General features: G+C 42.5%; 1 protein-coding gene across 1 annotated transcript; it reads right to left on the reverse strand.

The window, feature by feature from the left end:
• Nucleotides 1-1,302: 1,302 nt before the first annotated feature.
• slc17a7a (solute carrier family 17 member 7a) lies at nucleotides 1,303-20,989 on the reverse strand. The gene is made up of 13 exons (XM_071911925.2): nucleotides 20,928-20,989; nucleotides 8,425-8,677; nucleotides 7,506-7,624; nucleotides 6,788-6,902; nucleotides 6,486-6,573; nucleotides 6,148-6,234; nucleotides 4,866-5,008; nucleotides 4,507-4,656; nucleotides 3,575-3,707; nucleotides 2,510-2,620; nucleotides 2,000-2,127; nucleotides 1,813-1,882; nucleotides 1,303-1,595 (listed from the first exon to the last, which is right to left on the reverse strand). The coding sequence occupies exons 1-13, from the start codon at nucleotides 20,987-20,989 to the stop codon at nucleotides 1,303-1,305; spliced, it is 1,752 nt and encodes a 583-aa protein (XP_071768026.1).
• Between the last annotated feature and the right edge of the window lie 1,104 nt (nucleotides 20,990-22,093).

The following is a 22,093-nucleotide window of genomic DNA, read 5'->3' on the forward strand; positions in this document are numbered from 1 at the left end:
CTAGCTGGACGTGACCTAGTTAGGTCATACCCAGGTGAGATTTAGCTAGACACCACATGCAGCTCTGTGCGCAAGCTCAAGCATGCGCCTATGCACACTCACACGCACACACACAGAACCCACACACACACACACACACACACATACACCTTAGCCTGATATCACAAAAGGCTTACGCACCTTTACACATACACCGGCTCATGAAATCAATGTTTTTCTCTTATCAAGTTGACTCAGTGAATTTGGCAAAATGTCCAAAACACTGGGAAGGTGATCACATCATAGTGAGACACACAGACTAACACAACACCTAAGCACCGTTCTCCTCTCGGACTGAAAAGTTTGAAAGGAGTCACTGAGGGTTTAAAACATGATGGATTCTTGCCAACTAAATGAACCCATAAATACGACCACACACAAGCATGCTTTGATTACGCATGCTTTGGAAACAACTGGAATGACGCAGCGCTGCTGTGGCGAAGGAAAGTGAGCTGGGTGCAGCATCCGACCCCCAGTCTCTGGACAGGATCGACCACAAGGGGCCTCACTGATACAAACATTACCTTTTGGTTTTCATACTGGTTTCATCATATGATCAGGCGATTTATATTATGTGTATTGTGTAAGTAAGCCTGACTTATACTGCTTAACAGAAAAGTGTCCAAGTTGAGTTTGAGCTTTTTTTATTGACCAGATTTTGTATTTATCAACCTGAACAATGTTGTTTGCTTTCCCAGCAAAAAAAATAAAAATAAAGTAAATGTGTGGCTTACATTTAAAAGTGAAATGCAACACAATGCCAATGGCTAGAGAGAGTTGCTGTACAGGCAATAAGTCCACCGCACACATACACCCACACACCCACACACACACACACACACACACACACACACACACACACACACACACACACACGCACATAGATTCTCCTCAGTGATGCACTTCCCATTGAAACATCACTCCTGACCAATCGCAAAGAGCCCAGGAGCAGGAAGGAACTCTGGGAGACGAGTTCAGTTTTTGCAAATTAATATGTATTTATATACATTAACCACTCTACCACCTGCATGCACGCAAATTACACACACACACACACACACACACACACACGCACTAAAATGAATCAGATGCATACTATTTTGCATGTGCAATTGTAAATATTGTACAAAAGCACACAACAGTTCCATTCAGTATTGCGGTGACCCTCTCATACTACCCCCCCCCCCCCCCCCCCCCCCCCCCCCCGTCCCCCCCCTTCCACTTCTCAATTTATCTCTTTTTTACTTGCAGCACGTCACTCCTCTATGTCAGCTCCCTCTCCTCTTCTCCCTCATACATGTAAGAGTTGTATCCGGGTTGGACATACTCCTCAGACTTATCCCAGTCCGTCACCCAGCCGGCCCCGGCTCCCCCGCCTCCGGCCCCTCCCCCGTTCGAACCGACCACCGGTTGGCTCATGGCCCCGTACTGCCCGCCCCCACGGTACAGCTCCTCCGTCTCATTGGCCAGTTCGTCCTCGTCGATGATGCCGCACTTCTCCTCCTTAGTGTCCTCTATGTCCGCCCACGGCTGCTTCTCTCCGGATGCAAAGAGTCCTGGCGAGAGAAAACCACAGATCAAACCCCCTTTCTCTGATAGGATCGCCATTCAGTCTGAGGGTGGAGGTCTTACTAAACACTATGAGTTGAGAGGAAGGGAAGTGTGTTTTTGTCACACATTTCGTAACACAATTTAGGCAACTTTCCCATGGGACACATGGGAAATGTAGGTGCATGATTTCTATGCAACTGATAGAGTGTAGGGAAGACATACCATAGAAAATGACTCCCCCATAGTGAACAATGGAAGCTATAAGGAAGACGTACTGCCACTCCTCACGTGTCTGAAATAATGGAAAAAGTTATTCAGAATAGGTAAGTAGTAAATATAATAAGTAAATATCAACATTTTGTTAAATTCTAAAATTATACTCCAAATTGACACAAGTGAACGGATGTACCTTGTGTTTGGTCATGGCTCCCACTATGAGAGGGCAAACCATGCCAGATAAAGTTCCCACTCCATTTGAGATGCCCATCAGTATGCTGGCATAGCGAGGGGCGATATCCAAGTGGTTGACATTAAACCCTGAGTGAAAGAATAGGAACAATGCAAAACACTTTTTACGATAGCATTGAAACTGGTTTGATGGTTATGGTTAGGAAAATACACCACTGACGCACTGACATTTCCTCCAACAACAGTGTAAGGTGACATTGATGAGGAAGAAGATTTAGTGTTGCAATTCTAATCATCATGGAAGCAATTCGGCCGTCATCCACACCACACAAATCAACATTTTGTGCTGTGTGTATCAGAGTTCTATCATTGGTGCAACAAACAATTAACAAACAATTGTTAAAATGAAATTTTATTCCAAAAATTGTTGATTTGAATAAGACTGTCACTCTGTAGTATATCTGATTAGATTAGCCTTTGGGCTTACTGTTGCATAAAGAACATTTCTTACCTGAGATAGCAAATCCACTAAAACCCACTGCAAGGACCAAAAAGGAAATGGCAACACCCTTTGTGTGAGAGAACCCCACCACTAGCAAGAGGGTGGCTTCCATTCCAAACCCTGAAACACATCCAGGAAACATGTGACACACCAGCAGGGAGGAGGAATGAAGAAGACTATCCCCTACTCTATACTCTGTTGACAAGCACTTGGCCCTCAGCCATAGAGTGCATGTGCATAAACATATGCACTATTTGTTTAATGGCAATTTATACCATAATTCTGATTTAGCTTACGCTCTTCGTTTGTCTTAAAATCACTCAAGTTGTCATGAAATAGAAGCTAGCATGTAATTTATGCAACCTTTAAGATGTACTAAAACGTAAAACATTGTCCCTGCACTGGCAGCCGCTGCACTTTAAAGTTAATATTTAAACACTTCAAATGAGTTGCTGAATACAGTAGTTGACAATTTGAAGGGTGAGGGGTGGCAGCTACATGACAGTACAATGTGTTAGTGCCTCCTGTCAAATCAGACCACAGTCAGTGTAGGGGAAACGGCAGCGATGCATACACGTTATGCTTATGCTAGCACCGGCCCAGCTGCAGCCGTGTGGCCCAGACCAGGCAGAAAGTGCTCTCTCTCTGCAGCATCAGGCAATCAAGGCTAGCTCAACTGAACAAGCCTGGGATGTGCACACTGACATCACACAGCTAGCCACCTCGGTCTCACACACACATACACACCATCTCTCTCTCTGCTTACATGCTGCAAAAGCACCAAGTTGCTCTGTTTTTCTCTTTCTCACTCTCTCTGTCAATTCTGTTTCAATTCAGTCGGTGCTTTATTGGTATGATAGAGATTGAATCATTGCCTAAACACTCATTCTTCTTCGTATTGCTTATAGTGAGATTCCATCTTAATCTCCACCGTATGAATAAAAAATGAGGACAGCGTCGCCTGGTCTGCTTGTGTCCACTGAGTGTAAATTGTCAATGATTTCCTCACTTTATTATCAGTCACAGTGACCATGAGATAACAACACATGATTTTCTTCGCTTTCGGCCTCTCACCTCCACAGTTCATGAGCTTCCTGACATTGGTGGTGGTCATCAGGTTGTGGGTTCTCAGGTAGTCTGCCAACTGGCCGCCGATGGGCACGATGATAGTCATCACCAGATGGGGCAAGGCTGACACCAAGCCCACCTGAAAGAGAAGAGAAAAGGGGAGAGAGAGAGAGAGAGCGAGAGAGAGAGAGAGAGAGAGAGAGCGAGAGAGAGAGAGAGAGAGAGAGAGAGATTGAAGAATAGTGTCATCAGTTCCAAACCAGCGTTTGAGAGAGTGAGAGTATTGAGGGGTGGAAAAAGGTTGCAGGGTGGAAATCTCTTTCATTGTAATTTCCTCGAACTTCCAAGCTCGGTTTCCACATGGCTGTACATCCCAAACAGCACATCAATCCGTTTTTGCCAGTAGTTACTTTGAATTGAATTGAGCTGAACTGAATGATGACATATCATCAAATTGAAAAGTGAGAGTCTCTCCCCTTACTTGAAACACAACATGTCATATGGCTGCATTGCATTCTGGTCTAGTGAGGCTACTGTGGGTGGAGAAAATGGTCTCTCTGTCGCTTCTATGGTGGATTTCTCCCTGTATGATTATTGAACAACGAAACTGGTGAGTCTATAAAGAAGCTCTTTGATTCTGAGGGTCTGACACCAAAACCTGACGATTACCATTGATGTTTTAGATAGTTGCACATTTTTCTGCCATTAAACTCGATTGTAGCTGCACTGGAAATATCTCAACATGACGCCATGTCATCTACGTTTGGCCAGTTATCCATGGGAAAAAGAAAAATACACAAAACAACAAAATAGATCAAGGAATCCAAGGTACATCGCCAATAGCAGTTTTTAACAGTGCTAAAGTGCTTTAGGATGGATTTGGACCTTGCGTAAATAAAATTTGAGACCATAATGCGGATTGCACCACATGATCTCACCTTGCTGATCTCGAAGCCGAAGACTTCTTCAAAGTAGGCCGGCTGGCTGATGAGCAGCAGGTAGAAGGTCCAGCTCCTGCAGAAGTTGGCGACAATGATGGCGTACACTGGCATGGAGGTGAAGAAGTGTCTCCACGGGGTTTTGAATTTCTGCCACCAAGAGGAATAGGATATTACTGGGACTCATTCACAGCCTCCACACAGCAGGAATGGACCAGATGAGACGGATCAGGAACTAGAGAGTCAGCTGGCAGTGTGTGCATGTGTATGTGCATATATTTGTACGTGTATATGTGTATTTAAGTAGGACTTCATCAGAGAAATTCAGTGTTTGAGTGATACATCATATAGCGCCATACCTGGAGAGGATTGAGAAATGACGCCGACTCTCCGATCGCTTCTTCAATGTACTTCCTCTCCTCTGGTGTGATAGTGGGATGGGCTGCGGGACTCTCATAGGACACCAGAACCCAGAAGAAATACCAGAATATCCCAAAGCTGCCTGGGAAGAGAGGAAGAGAGAGAACGCGAAAGACAGAAAGAAAGGTACAGTAGAGAAAGAGAGAGAGAGACAGAGACAGAGTGAGAGGTATAGAAGTAAGAGAGAAAGAGGAAGAAGTGAGAAGTGCAGTAGAGGGAATGACGTTAAGTTGGCAGGTGGAGATTGGCGATGAGTTTAAAGGTGAAGTAGTGAAGGAGAGGAGGGAGATGACAAACGGAGAGTTGTAGACAGAGGAGTGAAAAAAGAAGGCAAGAAGATGGAAAGGTTAGAGTGAGAGAAAGTGACTGAAAAATCAAGGGAGGGATATACAGGCAAGAAATATATGATAAGCATTTCTCAGTGAAGACTTCCTTAACCTTGGGGTCACTAGGAACACATCACTGTGCATGTGCATGGAGGTGAGAGTCAAAATAACAGCAAACAAATCCCCCAAATACAGCTGCAGATAACAGCAAGAGAAACAACATATCTGCAGCAGTAGCAGTAGCCAGGATCAGCTGTACAGTTGGAAGTTCAGAACTTGATAGTGCTGGTTAGAAATTTGTTGTTTTGTAAAACTTTCAACGGCTGAATTATTTGCATACTGTTAGAAGTTATAGCCGTGTCTAGCTTGTAGTCTCTGGTTTCACAGGGAACATTTGCTCAGAGTGAAATGTGTTTGGCTTAAATTAAATGCATGAAGCTTGATTATAGGATATGATGTACTTTATTTTGTGTGGTCTTTTAATGTGGCTAGTAAGAAATAAGCTTAAATTCTTAAGCCACCAATAGTAATGCGTGCAAGGATAAAAGCCACAGAAGAAATTTTCATTGCAGCTGCACAACCCATCAGATTATTTTGGGTCATGTCAAGAGAAGCATGCAAACATGAAGGCGTAATTGGTGAAATAGAGATTTGTCTGTCCTGAAGATCTACCTGGAGTCTTGAAGTTGAAGTTTATGGTTTGGTCTAACGCCGCAAGCCAGTGAATACCAGTGAATCATCCATATAAACATCAGGACACTTGACAGTTTTTTCTTGACTGCAAAGACTCACAATAGTGCGGTAGATGAATGTAAGCACATATTTGAAACTATTTTTTTTTCTTTTTCAAAGGGAGCTTTGTCACAGCCAGGTCTGAGAGGTGAATGATACTAACCATAGACATAGAATACTGAAGGCCACCCAGTGTATTGCACCAGCACCCCAGCTAAAGGCATGGCCACCACCGCGCCTGCGTAGGATCCTGAGAAAGCATCAAACACAAAGGAGAGGAACAAGTCATTCATTTTTCCTTTATTCATGCATTACAATGCAGTTTCTGCAATCTAAATGCTCGATAAATACTTTCATTTTGCCAAATTTCTCTGTGGTTAGGCTACTTTGTTTCCCATAGAAATCCACTTGTCCAGTACTTCTAAAGGCGAAGTATGTGGATCAGTAGAAACAGGGAAGGGAAGACTGTAGGATGTTGAAATTGTATATTAGATATTTCACCGCAAAAGGCTGTTGTGGCCAGTCGACTTCTCTCCAGAGGGGGAGCCCACTTGGCCCAGATCCCGTGGCATGCTGGGTAAGATACACCCTGTAGGACACAATGCAGTCAGAACACCAACACATACACACACACACACAGCAGGCACACACATCAAACACAGACACACGCACCGTTTCATGCATGTGGGCACATTCATACAAAGACAAACACAGACTAACACAAGTGCACACACACACACACACACACACACACACACACACACACACACACACACACACACACACACAGACCCACAGCGTACCTCGACAAGGCCCTGGCATATCCTGACCAGTATGACACAGCTGTAGTGGCAGCGGGCGGCGGATGGTATCAGCATGTTCAGGGTGGATGTGGCCACTATGGCAAAGCCAAACACTCTGAAACACACAGAAGACAAACAGGCTGCCTCAGATTGAGTGTCTGACACCACTAAAGAAGAAGAATGACTAGAACAAGAAACTATGCCCATCGCCCACACTGGAAAAGGACGATCAAGCTTCAAACCTGTTTGATGGTGGTACATGTGATTGGGGTTGCCTGCTTTAAAATTGTTGGTACTGATGCTGATACGTCTTTGTTGAATGAAAACACATTTCATCATGATTTTCAATTGAACATCAATTTGCATATCTGCTTGGCATCTGCTTTCAGAACTAAAATGAGACCATGTTCAATTGATTTTTTCAGTAGAAAACACCGGTCAACAAAATAAGAATTCTCTTTATGACAACTGAACATTTTTCAGTGTTTTGATGTATTTGATACTTGGTGCTTGAAAATTAATACCAAGAATTGGATATGTTACCAAAAGTTATGTTATCTTTTTTTTTTTTTTTTTTTACCAAGCCCTACATGTGATTGTCTCTCAATCAACCAGTGAAGCTTACAGTATTGACTTTGAATTATGACCTATTATAAGGTTATAATAGTTTTTCAATATAGGATGTAGGAGAAGATATTGTAAATGTGCAGATGTTCACCTGTTGGCTGCAAATTTTTGACATATAAAGCCCCCGGGAATCTGTGTGACGATGTAGCCCCAGAAGAAGGAGCCGTGGATCATCCCCACTGTCTCCGGGTCCCAGGTGAACTGAGCAGCCTTGAGAGAGAAGAACACACATAACTGACTTGATTCAACTCCGTTCAACTCATGGCTCTCTCATCATACTTTTTTGTGCTTCATTTATTTTTTATTTTTCATGCTTTCTATGACTTTAAGAACTCAATCTACAGTGTCTTTGGGTGTGCTCTCAGCTTAAAATGTGCCACATAAATATTGTAAATTTATTATTATTATTATTATCTGTTTTGGTAAGCATAAAAGACCACTCAACTAGTTCAGGATCCTAAAATCAAGAAGTAAAATGATGGTTGGGAAAGATGACACAAATGTATATACTCCAATAGTTTGTGCTAGATGTAATGGCAGTCAAGTTCAAAGCTTATACTAGAATACTTTGGATCCTTCACTTGCTTGTAAAAAGAAAACCAAGGCACTCTGTCTCAAGTGAAAAAAAAGATAAAAAGCCTTTATTACATGGGCTGCAAGACATTTAAAAATGTCCAACGTGTGTCGACTTAATGGTCTTTGTCAGGGTTCAAAGCTTTTTATCTGGCCTGAGATCAGAATCCAGGAGAAAGGAATCAAATTGTGTTTTGTCTCTTTCTTTATAAACCATGTCTAGAAAGATACTTTACTGCCACTATTCTGGCCCTTAACTAATACAAAACCATAAAGACTCAAAAACAAAATCACATAAGACTCAGTTTGGTGGATAATCAAACATTTGATATTTGCGTGATGCTCGTCTCACGTCACCTAACTTCATCAGGAGAGAGAGAGAGCTGGATCCAGGTCTAACATGATGGTAAAGCACTGGACTTTGTTTTGCCACTTACCACGAGTACCTCCTTGTTCCCTTTGTAGACAGTGTGGTCATTGACCATGCTTACAATGGCCACACCCAGGTTGCATCGGATGCCAAAAGAGATGCAGAATCCCAGGCCGGACAGGATGGCGATGATGTAGCGCCTGGGCAGGCCGAAGCAGGTGCAGTCCACCACCGGCAGCTCCTTCTCCTCCACCAGCTCAGGACGGCCCTCTGCTGACAGCTCAATGGTCTCTCCATTCGGCTGCCGCTTCTCAATCAGCCTGAGAGGAGACACAAAGACGGACAAATATGTAGCCGTTTTCTTCCCAAGCGCCCAGACAAACCTTTGCATTCAGACATACGCACCACACTACTGCAAAAGCACTGTTTCAGCCACAGTGTCTTTCAGCTGGAGTGATCTAGGAGTAAACAAGTGACAATAGTGTGGTTGTTATATTGGTGATAACTCTCCAGTTCACACCTCTGACTGAATGTGTGATGATGCATTTTAGTCTCCTAATCACAACAGGCTTTGGATGACAATTCCCACCAAAGACTTTCCCACTGTGAAGCCCTTTATAATTGTCATGCAACTTCATAACACTGATCTCTGCACTGCTGAACAAGATGCTCTGCTCCAAAAATGCAATGTAAATAATGACTATTCTGTTCGCTGGGCATAGCTTATGCCACTGAATTGAAATACTCAAATATAGTTTCTGACAGACACAGAGATAGATGTCGAATGAATGAATACAGCAGTAAGGTTTTGTATTGGGGAACATGCACTACTGTCACTTTCTACCCAAAAAATGAGAACACCTCCCCCACACACACACGCACACACGCACACACGCACACACGCACACACGCACACACACACACACACACACAAAAACAACAACGGCGAAGTCACACTGATGCACAGCTCCACTGGGAAAACATTGCATAACGTGGAAAAGGTGGCTCTGAGGGGGATTTCCTGGGAGTGTTTGTACATTCGGATGAGCTATTGCTGCTTTAAAATGAAGTTTATTTGGATGTTAAAGCTTTAAAGGGGAGAAGCAAGAGTCGGCAAACATCTTCGAGCAAAACACTGACTTGTTACCAGCTCCAGGGAATCAATAAAGCACCACAATATTACATTAAATAATCTCTATAACCTCTCTCAATCTCAGTCTCCTCTTCATTTTCTGTCTAGCAGCTCCAACTTGTACATCTTTGCTGATTACAGTGCTCTTTGCATTCTTTAGGAAGGAGCAATTCACAAACATGAGCTGAATAGGCCAAAGTTAAAGCAATAATGCATGGGAATCCTTACATTTTGCAGTATTCCCCTTAAGGCATTGCAGTATTTTACAATTTCTCATTTTTCACAACAGAGTTACACAAAGACCCTAACCTGAAAAACCTGAAAAATTCTTACCATGAAGACACAAAATGCTATGGTTACATATATGGTGCAAAAGTGAGTAGCACTGCAACACAATTAATAATCACCACTAGATGAATAGTTGAAAAAAACAGCATGAGAATGTAGACTGAGGTCATGAAGTGCATTATGGTATTTTTGCACTGGCTTTAAACTTTCCATAGGTTCAGGGCATATATGGTCTATATACATTCTGCCAGTCAGCGTCACACAGACACAACAGCACACAATCTATTTCACACATGTGGAGACAATGTCAAACACACACTCACACACAAATGCTTAGATAAACTCACTCACTCACTCAAACACACATACACACACACATGCGCGCAGACACACGCTGCATGTCGAGGTCATGTGTGACTCAGCGTGTCCCGGTGTGTGGAAGCAGCTGTCACCAGCCGAGCCCCTCGGAGGAGAGTTCGCTTCGACAGCACATTCCCCCAGCGCCCGCTCCTTCAGGACGCCCAGGACCCGCTGCCATGCTGCCGCTGTCCACACTGTCCGCTCTCTGGAGACCAGACTCTAACTACACCTCACTACTGGACACACAGACACACACGACTTTACACTGTCCTGCTGCTCAGATAATGTGCACAGGAAGAGAGAGAGGAAGATAAGATAAGATAAGATAAGAAAAACTTTATTGTCCATTAAATTTACATAAAATGGAAATTTGTCTTCGGCAATCTGGCAACACAATAAAAACAGACAGTACACAGTATAAAACAGACAGTACACAATATAAAACAGACAGTACACAGTATAGAACAGACAGTACACAATATAAAACAGACAGTACACAGTATAAAACAGACAGTACACAGTATAAAACAGACAGTACACAATATAAAACAGACAGTACACAGTATAAAACAGACAGTACACAATATAAAACAGACAGTACACAGTATAAAACAGACAGTACACAATATAAAACAGACAGTACACAGTATAAAACAGACAGTACACAGTATAGAACAGACAGTACACAGTATAGAACAGACAGTGAAGAGCAACTAAAATACATAAAATACATTTTCAGCAGCAGCAGTGCTCATGGGCTATGGGGGGGGGGGTATTTTATTATGTCCCTGTTTAGAATGGTCACAGCACAGGGCACAAATGATTTCTTGTACCCATTTTTCCTGGCTAGTGGGACCTTGAGTCTCCTGCCAGATGGCAACGGCTGGAATGATGAGTGAAGGGGGTGGGTGGGGTCATTATAGACCTGGGTTGCCATTTTGGTTATGGACCGATTGTATAGGTTCTGGAGTTGCAATTGTTTGTCTCTGATGATCTTGCTGGCCTGGTTGACCACCTGGGTCAGCTTGTTCCTGTGTCTAACTGAGAGGTTCCCATACCAGGAGACGATGTTAAAGCTGAGAACACTCTCAGTGAGTGACCTGTAGACCATGGTCAGAGTGTGTTTGCTGGCATTAAAGCTCCTCAGTTTCTTGAGGAGAGAGAGCCGCTGCCTGCTTTTTTATAAATGGAGTCTGCATTGGGCTGAAAGGTAAGTTTATTGTCAATGATTGTTCCCAGATATTTAAAGTGAGTGACCTGTTCCACTTCCTGCCCCTTCATGATAGCTGGCTTGAAGACAGGCCCTATGCTGCCTGCTCCCATCCTACCTCCCAGACACAGCTCCTTGGTCTTACTGACATTAAGGTCAAGGAAGCTGCCGTCAAACCAGGTGGCAAAGTGGTCGATGTGCTGAGAGTAGGAAGGGCTGGTGACATCCTGCAGGCAGGCAACCAGGGCCATGTCATCAGCATACTTTATGAGTGAGAGGTCTTTGCTGTTATATTTTACCTCATTTGTGTATATGGAGAATAGAAGGGGAGATAAAACACACCCCTGTGGAACACCGGTGTTCAGGACAAGGCAAGGAAGGAAGGAAGGAAGGAAGGAAGGAAGGAAGGAAGGAAGAAAGAAAGAAAGAAAGAAAGAAAGAAAGAAAGAAAGAAAGAAAGAAAGAAAGAAAGAAAGAAAGCAAAGACAAGAAATAAAGTGGTAAAAGGCACTGTGGTACATAAGTAGGGCTGCAAAATGAATAGAAAAAAATTGACTGGATTTCCAATATTGGCCATTGCATTTTTCAAATCAGAAGAGGCTGCATTTAGAGGCAGATGTGTTTCAGATGGATTGCTAAACAAAATCAATCTGTACGTTAGAGGACATCTTTCATTATCCATGAATATTAATGTCAAATGCAAAGGAAATTATGTAGAAAACTGTGCGTTCACATGTTCACAATTCATAAAATATATCCATTCCTATATCTATCCCCATATATCCATTTTAGGAAAAATCATTACCTTAAATTCATCATTTAATTTATCTAAAATAGAGAGGATCCAGTCTGAAAAAGTGTCATTTTGTAAATCAAATGATATAAATTAGGTAATTTGCCGTAAAAGGCAGCAGAATTTCTTGTTATTTCATACTATCGCTCATTTTGTAAGAGTGGGTGTCAGTTTGCTCAAGTGGTCGATGTCTCTTTGTTCCACAGGAGTCAAACAGAGAATTCAGGAGAGAAGCCATCTGTGTACTACAACCTGCCTACTGTCAACCACCACACACACACACACACACACACACACACACACACACACACGCCAGACATACATGCTCTATTGCTGTATGTTTCTATACTTAACAAATTAGGTACAGCACCGCACTCCATCCAGTGTAGGTGTATTTCCACGTGTGTGTATGTGTGTGTTGGAGTGTGTGTGAGTTCACGGGGAAACACAGGCGCGTGTCGACCGCCCAGTTTCCATTGGGCTGATCCAGTTAGCCAGTGAGCTGGAGAATTATGCGGAGAAACAGGCGGAATCACCACAAGGATTTGTTCCATGTGATGAGGATGGTTGCATTTTTAAAGAGGTGTTTCAAATTTGAGCTTCAATATGTTCCTAAAAGACGTGTTTACCGCTCTGAGCGCTGTGCTTTTTCAGCCGAGCCAGAGTCATCCATTCAGAACAATTCATCTGTCTGCACACGGAAACTCCAAAATCACTTATTCACTCATGCTAACACCAGACAAGTCAGGCTCCGACACTGGTCAATTATTGATGTGTTTTTGGGGGAGATAAATTATTCACTCTAGCGTTTCCACTATAATCTATCTATCTCTCTATCTATCTATCTATCTATCTATCTATCTATCTATCTATCTATCTATCTATCTTTCTATCTATCTATTCACTCTTATCCATCTATTCGTTATATTTCCATCTAGCTATGCTTGTGGCTTTCACTCCCTCCCCCATTTCCACAAAGCAGATTCTATGTAATCCCTTTATACACTCAATACATGCAATCAGTCAATCAGAATAAAAAAAGAGATATGGCAACACAATTATATATAAATTCAACCTGGATCCATCATGAGTTATTCTACTTGTCAAGTAAAACACAATGGCAAACAGAGGAGTAATACTTTGTAAAGCAATGTTTTGGAATTTGTAAGAGATTAGAGAGGTTGCATCCTCTCTCTCTCTTTCTCTCTCTCTCTCTCTCTCTCTCTCTTATGAGCTGTAGGCGTGATTCCACATTCTCTCTCCTCCCTCTCTCCCTCTCTTAATCTGTCACAACATTCAGATTAGGATTACAAAAATGATTTACTTCCGGAAATTAATATGGAAGGACAAACCAGTGCTGGGCGTGGTTCAGCGTGCCTCTCTGCCGCACCACTCCAACACACACGCACTGCTCGGTTCATCCTGTCAGTCGTTCCTATCGGTTTATATGAGAGGCCACTGAGGGTTTTTTAATGCTGGATCACATGTCTTGATTCCATTCTACGTTTCCTTAAAGAATCCTGTTATGAACTGGATTGCTTTCACTTATATAGCTATCATAAGTTTCAAGCCACAAACATTTTGGTGAGCTCTTGCGCAATAAATCAATTTCAGAGTTGGATGAATAGGTTCTATAAATGTCACGGCAGCTTGGTTTCTAAAATATCCATGGCAAATGTTTGTTACAAATACTGACTAATATTTTCAAGTAAAGGGATGAGTCAATATTCGACATTTCACATTTCAGATTCTGTATTTATGCTCCCCTGTTTAAGGAATATTCTCACTTTCTGGCAAATAACCTGTTTTACTAACTTACTGTTGTGTGACAAGAGGATTGGTAACAATTTAACCTGTGTCCATTATTTATTTCACCTACAGTGCATGAACGCACATGATATACATTTGGTGCAAGGTACACTGGCTTTGGAGCATCCGGACAGCTTCAGCATAATGCACCATAGCACTAAATGCTGGACACAGAGAGACAAAACTGTTATCAGTCTTTTAGTTGCAAGCAATAAGTTGATCAAAGAGCTTATTTGACAAAAAGGTGTATTCCTTTTTTCTGCTGAATCACACGTCAGCTGGCCTCGCGCTCACTGCTGTCTTCTCGGTACAAAACAAAACTAGTGAAGGGTAAACTGTGACTCGCCCCCTGAGTGGAGCTCCACATCCCGCTTCAGAGTTGGGGAATGTTGTCAGAAGACCCTCATTAAACCTTGAGACAGATTGCAGCCTGACACCTTCACATATGCTACCAGCTAACGAGGCTAGCCCACAGCAGAAATTACTGTTAATTACGGATGCTTCCCACTAAAGGGCAATCTTGGTGTGTGTGTGTGTGTGTGTGTGTGTGTGTGTGTGTGTGTGTGTGTGTGTCGATCCCAAAATAGCTGACTATAGCTGAGGGACTCCCTCTTGTGATATCGAGTTTTAAGGAGGTAGTCAAGTTTTAATGGCATTGTATAGCATTACCTTTGCAGATGCCATATAAATACAGTAAGCTTCACATAAACAATTCATTGATATTATGTCTGGAAATTAGCTTGGCGTTGTGACAAAACTGGTTTCATAACAGTGCTGATTGGTGGTACCGACGGTGAAAATGGTTAGGCATCACACACACACACACACACACACACACACACACACACACACACAGAAAGGAAGTCAGAGCCGCCCCTCAACATTTGCCTGCGAGTGAGGCTCACGTTCCTGTGTGCCTCCACTCAGCTGATGTGGTGCTTCTCTCGTTAGCATAGCGAGGACCTGATTGGTCTCAGCTGGCAACAATTAATGAGCGAGAGCGCATGAGCAGGCAGGAGTCCCACGACCGCAGGCTCTCTGAAATATCACTATCACAATACCAAGAGGCTGAGTGGAGAACTCAGAAAACTAACCGCACACTGCACACTTTGAGCATAGGAAGCCATGTTCAGCCTACAACCTAAAATCCCACTGATAATGTGTGGAAGACAGAGAGGGACAGAGAGGCAGAATTAGAACAATTCTGAAGGAAAACAATGTTGAAATCCTAGACAACCGCCCAAGATGAAGCCTGAATAAAATATGACATCAAACGTTGTACAAAATCAAACTGACAGTCGGTTCAAGCGATTAAGCCCAAATAAAACAAGGCTTGAATACTTGTACAGACTTGATTTTTAAATGGCTTTGCAGCTGCTGAATTCAGTGTGGACCATGAAGACATCAGAAATCACACACTAATCCCTTCATTGACCTATAGGGATTGTTAAATCGTGTGTACCTGTAGCAACAGTGGCATCTTCAGTACAACAGAATTATCAGCGTTTATTCATTTTCCAAAAGATAGAACCATTAATGTTTATTTTACTCAGGTTATACTCTTCAACTATTGCACCTCTAGATCTGGGGTTGTCATTTACTTCCAAAAGAAATATGATTATAAAAACTTTTTTTTTTTTTTTTTTTCCATTTCGCTGATAAAAATTGTTAGATAATGCTCCTGAATTTGCTTTCACGTGCGAGTAAAGGAGCGGGCGACCTAAGACTTTTGTTACCTTTTATATTAAATTCACCAATTCACAGAGCGTTCTTGGTAATCCTCTCATAAGAGGATGATCGAGAGAGAGAGAGAGAGAGAGAGAGGGAGAGAGAGAGAGGGAGACTGGCAGCAAAAATATTATATAATGCCAGACGCCCTGGTCATTATTTGTCCACGTTCGTCTGCTCGATTGTTCCTGCATCCTGCTGCATGTTGACTGACTTTGTTTCTTCTTCTCATCCGTCCACTCCCTGTCTTCCCTCATTTCTCTTCTCTTTGTGGGTTAGAAGGTTTGGAAGTATGGGTGGTAGCTTGAAGATTTTTTAATAATTGACCGTATTGTTGGAAGTCTGTGCTCACAATCCCCCCTATGGAATTTTCTACAGTTATTTTATTATTTTATGAGCGGTGTCTCCCCCTTCTCCTTCCGTGTCTCTTTCTCTCTCTCTCTCCCTCTCTCTCTCCCTCAAGTGAACAGATTGGGTCTCGGTGGGACTGTGTCACCTAGGGAGACACCCTCCTCCCCCATCCTGTTACACTACTTTTTTTTTTCTCTCTCTCTACTGTAGACACACACACATTATTCAAGCACGCACGCACACACACACACACACACACTGCATGACCTTCATAGACTTTACTATCTAAATACTTCAAGATCTTGCATAGTATAGGCTATAACTCAATCACTTGCTGAGTACACATGCTGAGTACACATGCACACACACACGCACGCGCACACACACACACACACGCACAGATACACAGAAAACGAACTGAAGATGTGTGATTCCACGGCCAATCCACTGAAAAAATGTGTCTCATTGTTTATTTTCTGCATTTCACACAAACCTTAACACACAAGTTGCGAGGTAGTAATATGATAATAACTGAATTTTGCCGTGGAAATGCATGAAGGAACAATACTTGTTCTGATATTGTTATCATCCCTACTGAACCTTCATCAGTAAAGAAAAGAAATGATAGAATTATAATAAAAAAGCCCTGATGCAGAGACACTTTTGAGGAGGCACAAATTCACACAAACACGTTCACAGCGTGAGTCAGTTGAGAGCGTAGATGGTTAAAGCCGCAGATAAAAGGAACAGCCTAAACCTACACGACACATGGGAGCAGCGTAAATACAAAATACTGGAACTGTGCTGACATCATGGATATGAAGAGCAGCCTTTGCCAATACTTGCTCATGCAGAGAAGTTGCAGCTTACTTTCCAAACTGCTCGACCCTGAGAGATCTGTCATCTGAGGAGCCCCCATCACAGACCACACCCACACACTGATACCAGCAGAGAGAGAGACAGAGGCCTGGCATGGAAACACAGAGAGAGGGACAGATACAAGCACAAGCAAAAGTGTCTTAAGTGTAGCGTTTTGGTGTCTATCCAAATTCTGCCAGTCTCCAAAGGCATCGCTCACTCTCTGACCGACTCCTTTCTGCCTCAACTACGATGGCCACCAGCCATCTTTGCTTTATGTTGGACAGCAACTGCACTAGCCTCGTCGTTACCACTACCATCATCATCACCATGATCATCATCATCCCTGCACTCGTGTGAGATGGTCATATGTTGGAGGAAAAATCACTTTTGCCTTTTTCACTGCCGGCCTCATGACTGGAGATAAGGCTTTCTGTCTTTTAGAGAATAAAGATATTCTCCTCTGGCTATCAGCGACAGTATATTGCACAAAGTTAACTGCGATGTAATTTCACATGTTTGCAGAAAGTGATCGATACAAACCCCTCAATCATCAGGCAACCCCTCTGATTTCGCACATGCACAGTGAGTGAAGCCAAGTGGCAAAGCTGCTCCGTCCCTGCTGCCTCAGTTGGAGCTGGTATGAGGCTGGAGGTCTGACACACACACACACACACACACACACACACGTACACACACACGTGCGCGCACACACACACATTTGTCTTTCACGACTCTTTGTTAAGGCCAGTATGAATTTTTTTTAAAGTGTTGTTGCCATAACAATGCTACGTTTAAAAATATACCAACACCTTTTGTTCCTGCAGATGGCCACAGCCTACATGGTAGAGATATAGATAGATAATATTTTCAGTTTCTCCCAGCAATATTTGACTCTTCTGTCTAGTGATTGTTCTCTACAGCAGGTTAAAGGGATTCAAAATGGATTGCCTGTTATACTCTATCTTGCCTTGTGAGTTGTGAATACACATAAGCTGCCTGTGTAGCCTTGCCAGCCTACAGATAGAGACAAATGGCGAACTGATTTTTAATTTTTTTTTACAAAAACTTACATGGGGCTTTTATACGTGATGCAAAGCATCCACGGGAGGCTGCGGTTTACAGACTTTACAGTGTTGAACTCTTTCATAACGGCCATGAGCGCTCAGACAGTTGCAGTAGGAGCCTGCCTTATAAATAATTACATTTCATTCAGTCCCACTGAGCAGTTCTCTGGTCGGAGGAGATGAATAGATGGTACGTGAGCGTTAATGTAACAACGCTAAAGGAATGAATGCTGCGAGGCGGTGGAGACGTTGGAGCGCTCTTGACCTTACAGTGCTGAAGTTTATGCTTACCTAGTGGAGTTTAATATAGAAACAGGAGATGCATTCTGATGGAGAAAACGTTTAAATAATAGATGAACTCCTGGCTGCTTTCATCAGGAGGGATTTGTCTGTGAGCTGGAGAGATTGCCCACAGACACACAGGCAGGAACGCCCTCTGCACACCAACACGCATCCAAACATACAAGCATATTTGCTCTCATACGCATTATATTCACATTTCCTTATTAGAACCTTGCTTTTGCCCCACACCGTGGCCACATGAAATCAGAAAGTCCATGAGCTAAGCCTGAGCAGGCCCACTAAAACCAATCTGAATCCAATCTGATACATCGCCTCTCTCATACCATCAGCTGCGAGGGCGCACGTGGCTCTGGACCAGTGAGAGAGGGAGAGAGAAAGCCTGTGATTCGCATGCCCTTACACTGTTAATCCAGCAGACCCGGATGGGGCTGAAAGTTGCCTAGGCTGGTCTCTCAATGGGATGGATGGATGGATGGATGGATGGATGGATGGAGGAGGGGGGGGGGGGGGGGGGGGGGGGGGGGGCTGGAGGAAGTGACATGGGCTGGGGATGGAGTGAGTGGGAGGGGAGAGTTTAGGGATTTGCATGGCCCGACAGCTGGACTGAAAAAACAGGCTATTTCAGGATGGGATTTATACGTTTGGTTGCTACCTCAAATCCTGAGAGAGCGCGAGCTTAAAGCAATGGTTATTGCATGTCGCTCTATCAGCGCCTATAATCTCTCTTTTTCAGTGGAATGGTCCCAGCAACCTTTCTGTGCTGCAACTTATGTATTGATATGTCATGTATTGATATATTTAGCACTTTTATGAAGGTATGAACAAGAGACTGATGTGAAATATGATAATGATCTTTTCTGGCCGTTTACATGCTCATTGATCCCAACACATAAGCTATTAAATCCCTGCTTTTGTCATAAAGAACATCTAAAAGAGCTACTGCTATGTATATTATATACAGCATGTACAGGTAATATTTGCTTTTCTTTAGAAGTGTATAATTTCTTGATAACATTAATCTCTGAATGACCATAAATACAAATCAGAGGATTTTTTTTTTAATCAGCCGCAGTAAGTGCTGTGTTACTGTGTGTGTTTTGTTGCATAAAATACAGATTCATGAGGTTCATTACTTTTTTTGTAGATTTCATAACTAAAGACCTGAGATCTCAAGGTTAAATGATCAGATGCAGACCTAAGTTGCTTTTACCAGAAGATCCCTGAAATGTTGCAACGTTTTATTTATTTATTTTTTAAACATGACCACACTCATGCTCACGCACATTTCCTCTAGAAATTAATATATTCATAAACAAATGGAGGTCAATTCCAAAACCAAATATTTTTGACCATAAGGCTTTAAATGATTACACTTGATCCGTTTGCCCATAAGACACACTACAGGCACCAGACCATTGCTAGTGTTTAGTAAGGGGGATCTGTGTGACCTCCATGCTAAGGCTGATGTTAATAATCTGTCAAAAGAATTATGCTAATTTTCCTGTTTTATTCACTGAATGGAGTAAATGCACCTTGAACTTGAGGAACTCAGAGGCTTTTGTAATATAAAGCGGTCACCATTTTTGTTCTGTCACAGCATTAAGTTTTTTATTTTAAGCTAAACCACTGAAGGCCTCCAATGAAATATTTACAACAAGCAATTTCTTTACCAGTTCCCGTCCTGCCTGTTCATTAATGGATTATTAATGGATGTGTTTATCTGAAAACAACAAAAGGTACAGTCCAGATGTGACACACATACACACACACACATGGGGAGGGGATAGATAGATAGATAGATAGATACTAAATAGTAGTCTAAATAATGCTCCACTTAGGTTCCATCTGGCCAATACTCTCAATCAATCAAGACGCGCCAGTTACACACGGAAACATTATGTAACCACACTTCTCCTTGGCTGAAACACAAACTACACTCAATACACTTTGATCTGAGCCAAATCTACCAGCATCCTGGCGACAAACAAAGAAACGAACAGAAGAAAACGAATTCCACAAACACCTCTTCAGTTTTTTAGAAGTGCAAATAGTCGGCAATATCTCAAGCAACAAACCCTGAAATCACCATTACATTCCTACAGGGAATTATAATGTGTGTGGCACTCAGTAGTGAGTTTATAGTGACCTCATCGTACTCTCTGGTATCTTTTTTTATCTCCTAGGCATGGTATCACTATAATATTCCTATGAGAGACTTATAGTTTTGCTGTGGTATTTGTATAGTATCCATCTAAAATCTACTTTACTGTAGTTCTTTTTCGAAAGGGAACAAACAAAAACAAACTACCCCTGATTAAGATGGCAAAATCATTTCTACAGTAGCAGTATAGCATCCTTCGCCCACTTCTATCTTCTTGCACTGTGCTGCGCTCTGCGAGCACCTTCAGCGCGCCTCCAGGTGCCGCCGCCTACAGATGATGGATGGATGGATATTTTGCGCTATAAGCCCATCTGGCTACTGCCTCGGTAACAATCAATAACTACACAAGAAACAAACTTTTCCTCCGCAAGAAAGTTCCTCGGCGGAGGAGAGCGGGTGGGACTGACCGCATGATGGTCCGCGGTGGAACAAACTATTCTCAGCAAATGGATGGAAATCGGACAAAATCAGAGGCGGAGTCAGACAGACAAATTTAAAACAGTTGCGTACCTGTGAATTTTCCCCAGAGTTTTGCCCGCGGCCGCCTTAAACCTGTCTGGTCGGATCTCCATCCTTGCAGCTCCTTGACCCGGCCGGTGTGCTGAAGTCCCGCGCGTCCTCCTGTCCTGCCTGAGCGCGCGCAGCCCCCTCTCTCTCTCTCTCCCTCCCTCCCTCTCTCTCTCTCAACCCTGCCTACCCGCACCACCCTTCTCTTTAAGCCTGCCAGCACAATGGCCAGACATAGGTGTAGGCCTTTGCACACTGTAAAAACCGAATGTGATCACTATTAATTAAGCTGGCCGAGGATGAGCATGAATTATCCTACTGGACTCGGGGAACGTTTGTACACGTATAGCCTACCTAATACATAATGCATGTAGGCCTACGTATGTATAGGCGTCATTATAATGTATAAGCCTATTCTCACATTTATTTTGTTATTTTTTTGTCATATATTTTTCAGATCCATTAAAGATTTAGTTTTTATTTCATTTCTATTTCCATTATAGTTTAGGGTGCAGAATGGACCAATGAATGCCAATGCACAGCGTGGAGGGAATAAATATACCATGATCCTCCTGTCCTCAATTTATTGTGAAAGGCAAATTAAAAATTGGACATGACATTTTTCTTAGAAACCTCAGGAACTGGACTCAAAGTTCAGCCAACACCCTAAAATCCAATTGATACAGTAGCCTATGTATTGAAGGGACTTAAAATTGTCCAATTAGTAAGAAAGACAGAATAAAAACTTTTCTGAGGATAACACCATTCTTAAACACTAAACTAAAACCTATAAAGAGGAGGTGTGAGCATCTCTAAGAGCATGTTTAGGCTATTTGATTTTAAGAGTAACAATATCACATCCCAATTACTCGCATCAGCATTGAAATCTCTTTTCAATTTCCTGTGAGGGAACTTTATTGTCCCGAGGCTTCTAAAAACCCCGGAGCTTCCCTTTAAAGTCGACCACTTCATACAGATCCATATAGAAATAGGTCCACTGTCACAGGCAGAACAAAACCGATTGGTAAAGTTTTTAACAAAATTCATCCTCAATCCAGGAGCCCTCTGAACATTCAGTATTTTAGTAGAATTTTATGTAATTTATAGCAATTGAAAGATAAAACTTGTGATTTTTAACTTGATCTTACATCATTTCTGTTGAATAAATA

The sequence above is a fragment of the Centroberyx gerrardi genome, chromosome 7 (assembly GCF_048128805.1).
Source record: "Centroberyx gerrardi isolate f3 chromosome 7, fCenGer3.hap1.cur.20231027, whole genome shotgun sequence".
Taxonomy (NCBI): Eukaryota; Metazoa; Chordata; class Actinopteri; order Beryciformes; family Berycidae; genus Centroberyx; species Centroberyx gerrardi.

Excerpts from the sequence above, each read along its gene's own strand:
- slc17a7a (XM_071911925.2), bottom strand. The coding sequence starts at position 20,989 with ATGGAGATCCGACCAGACAGGTTTAAGGCGGCCGCGGGCAAAACTCTG. Across the intron at positions 6,903-7,505 it reads CAAAAATTTGCAGCCAACAG|AGTGTTTGGCTTTGCCATAG; the intron begins GTGAACATCTGC and ends TGTGTGTTTCAG. Across the intron at positions 6,574-6,787 it reads TATGCCAGGGCCTTGTCGAG|GGTGTATCTTACCCAGCATG; the intron begins GTACGCTGTGGG and ends TGTGTCCTACAG.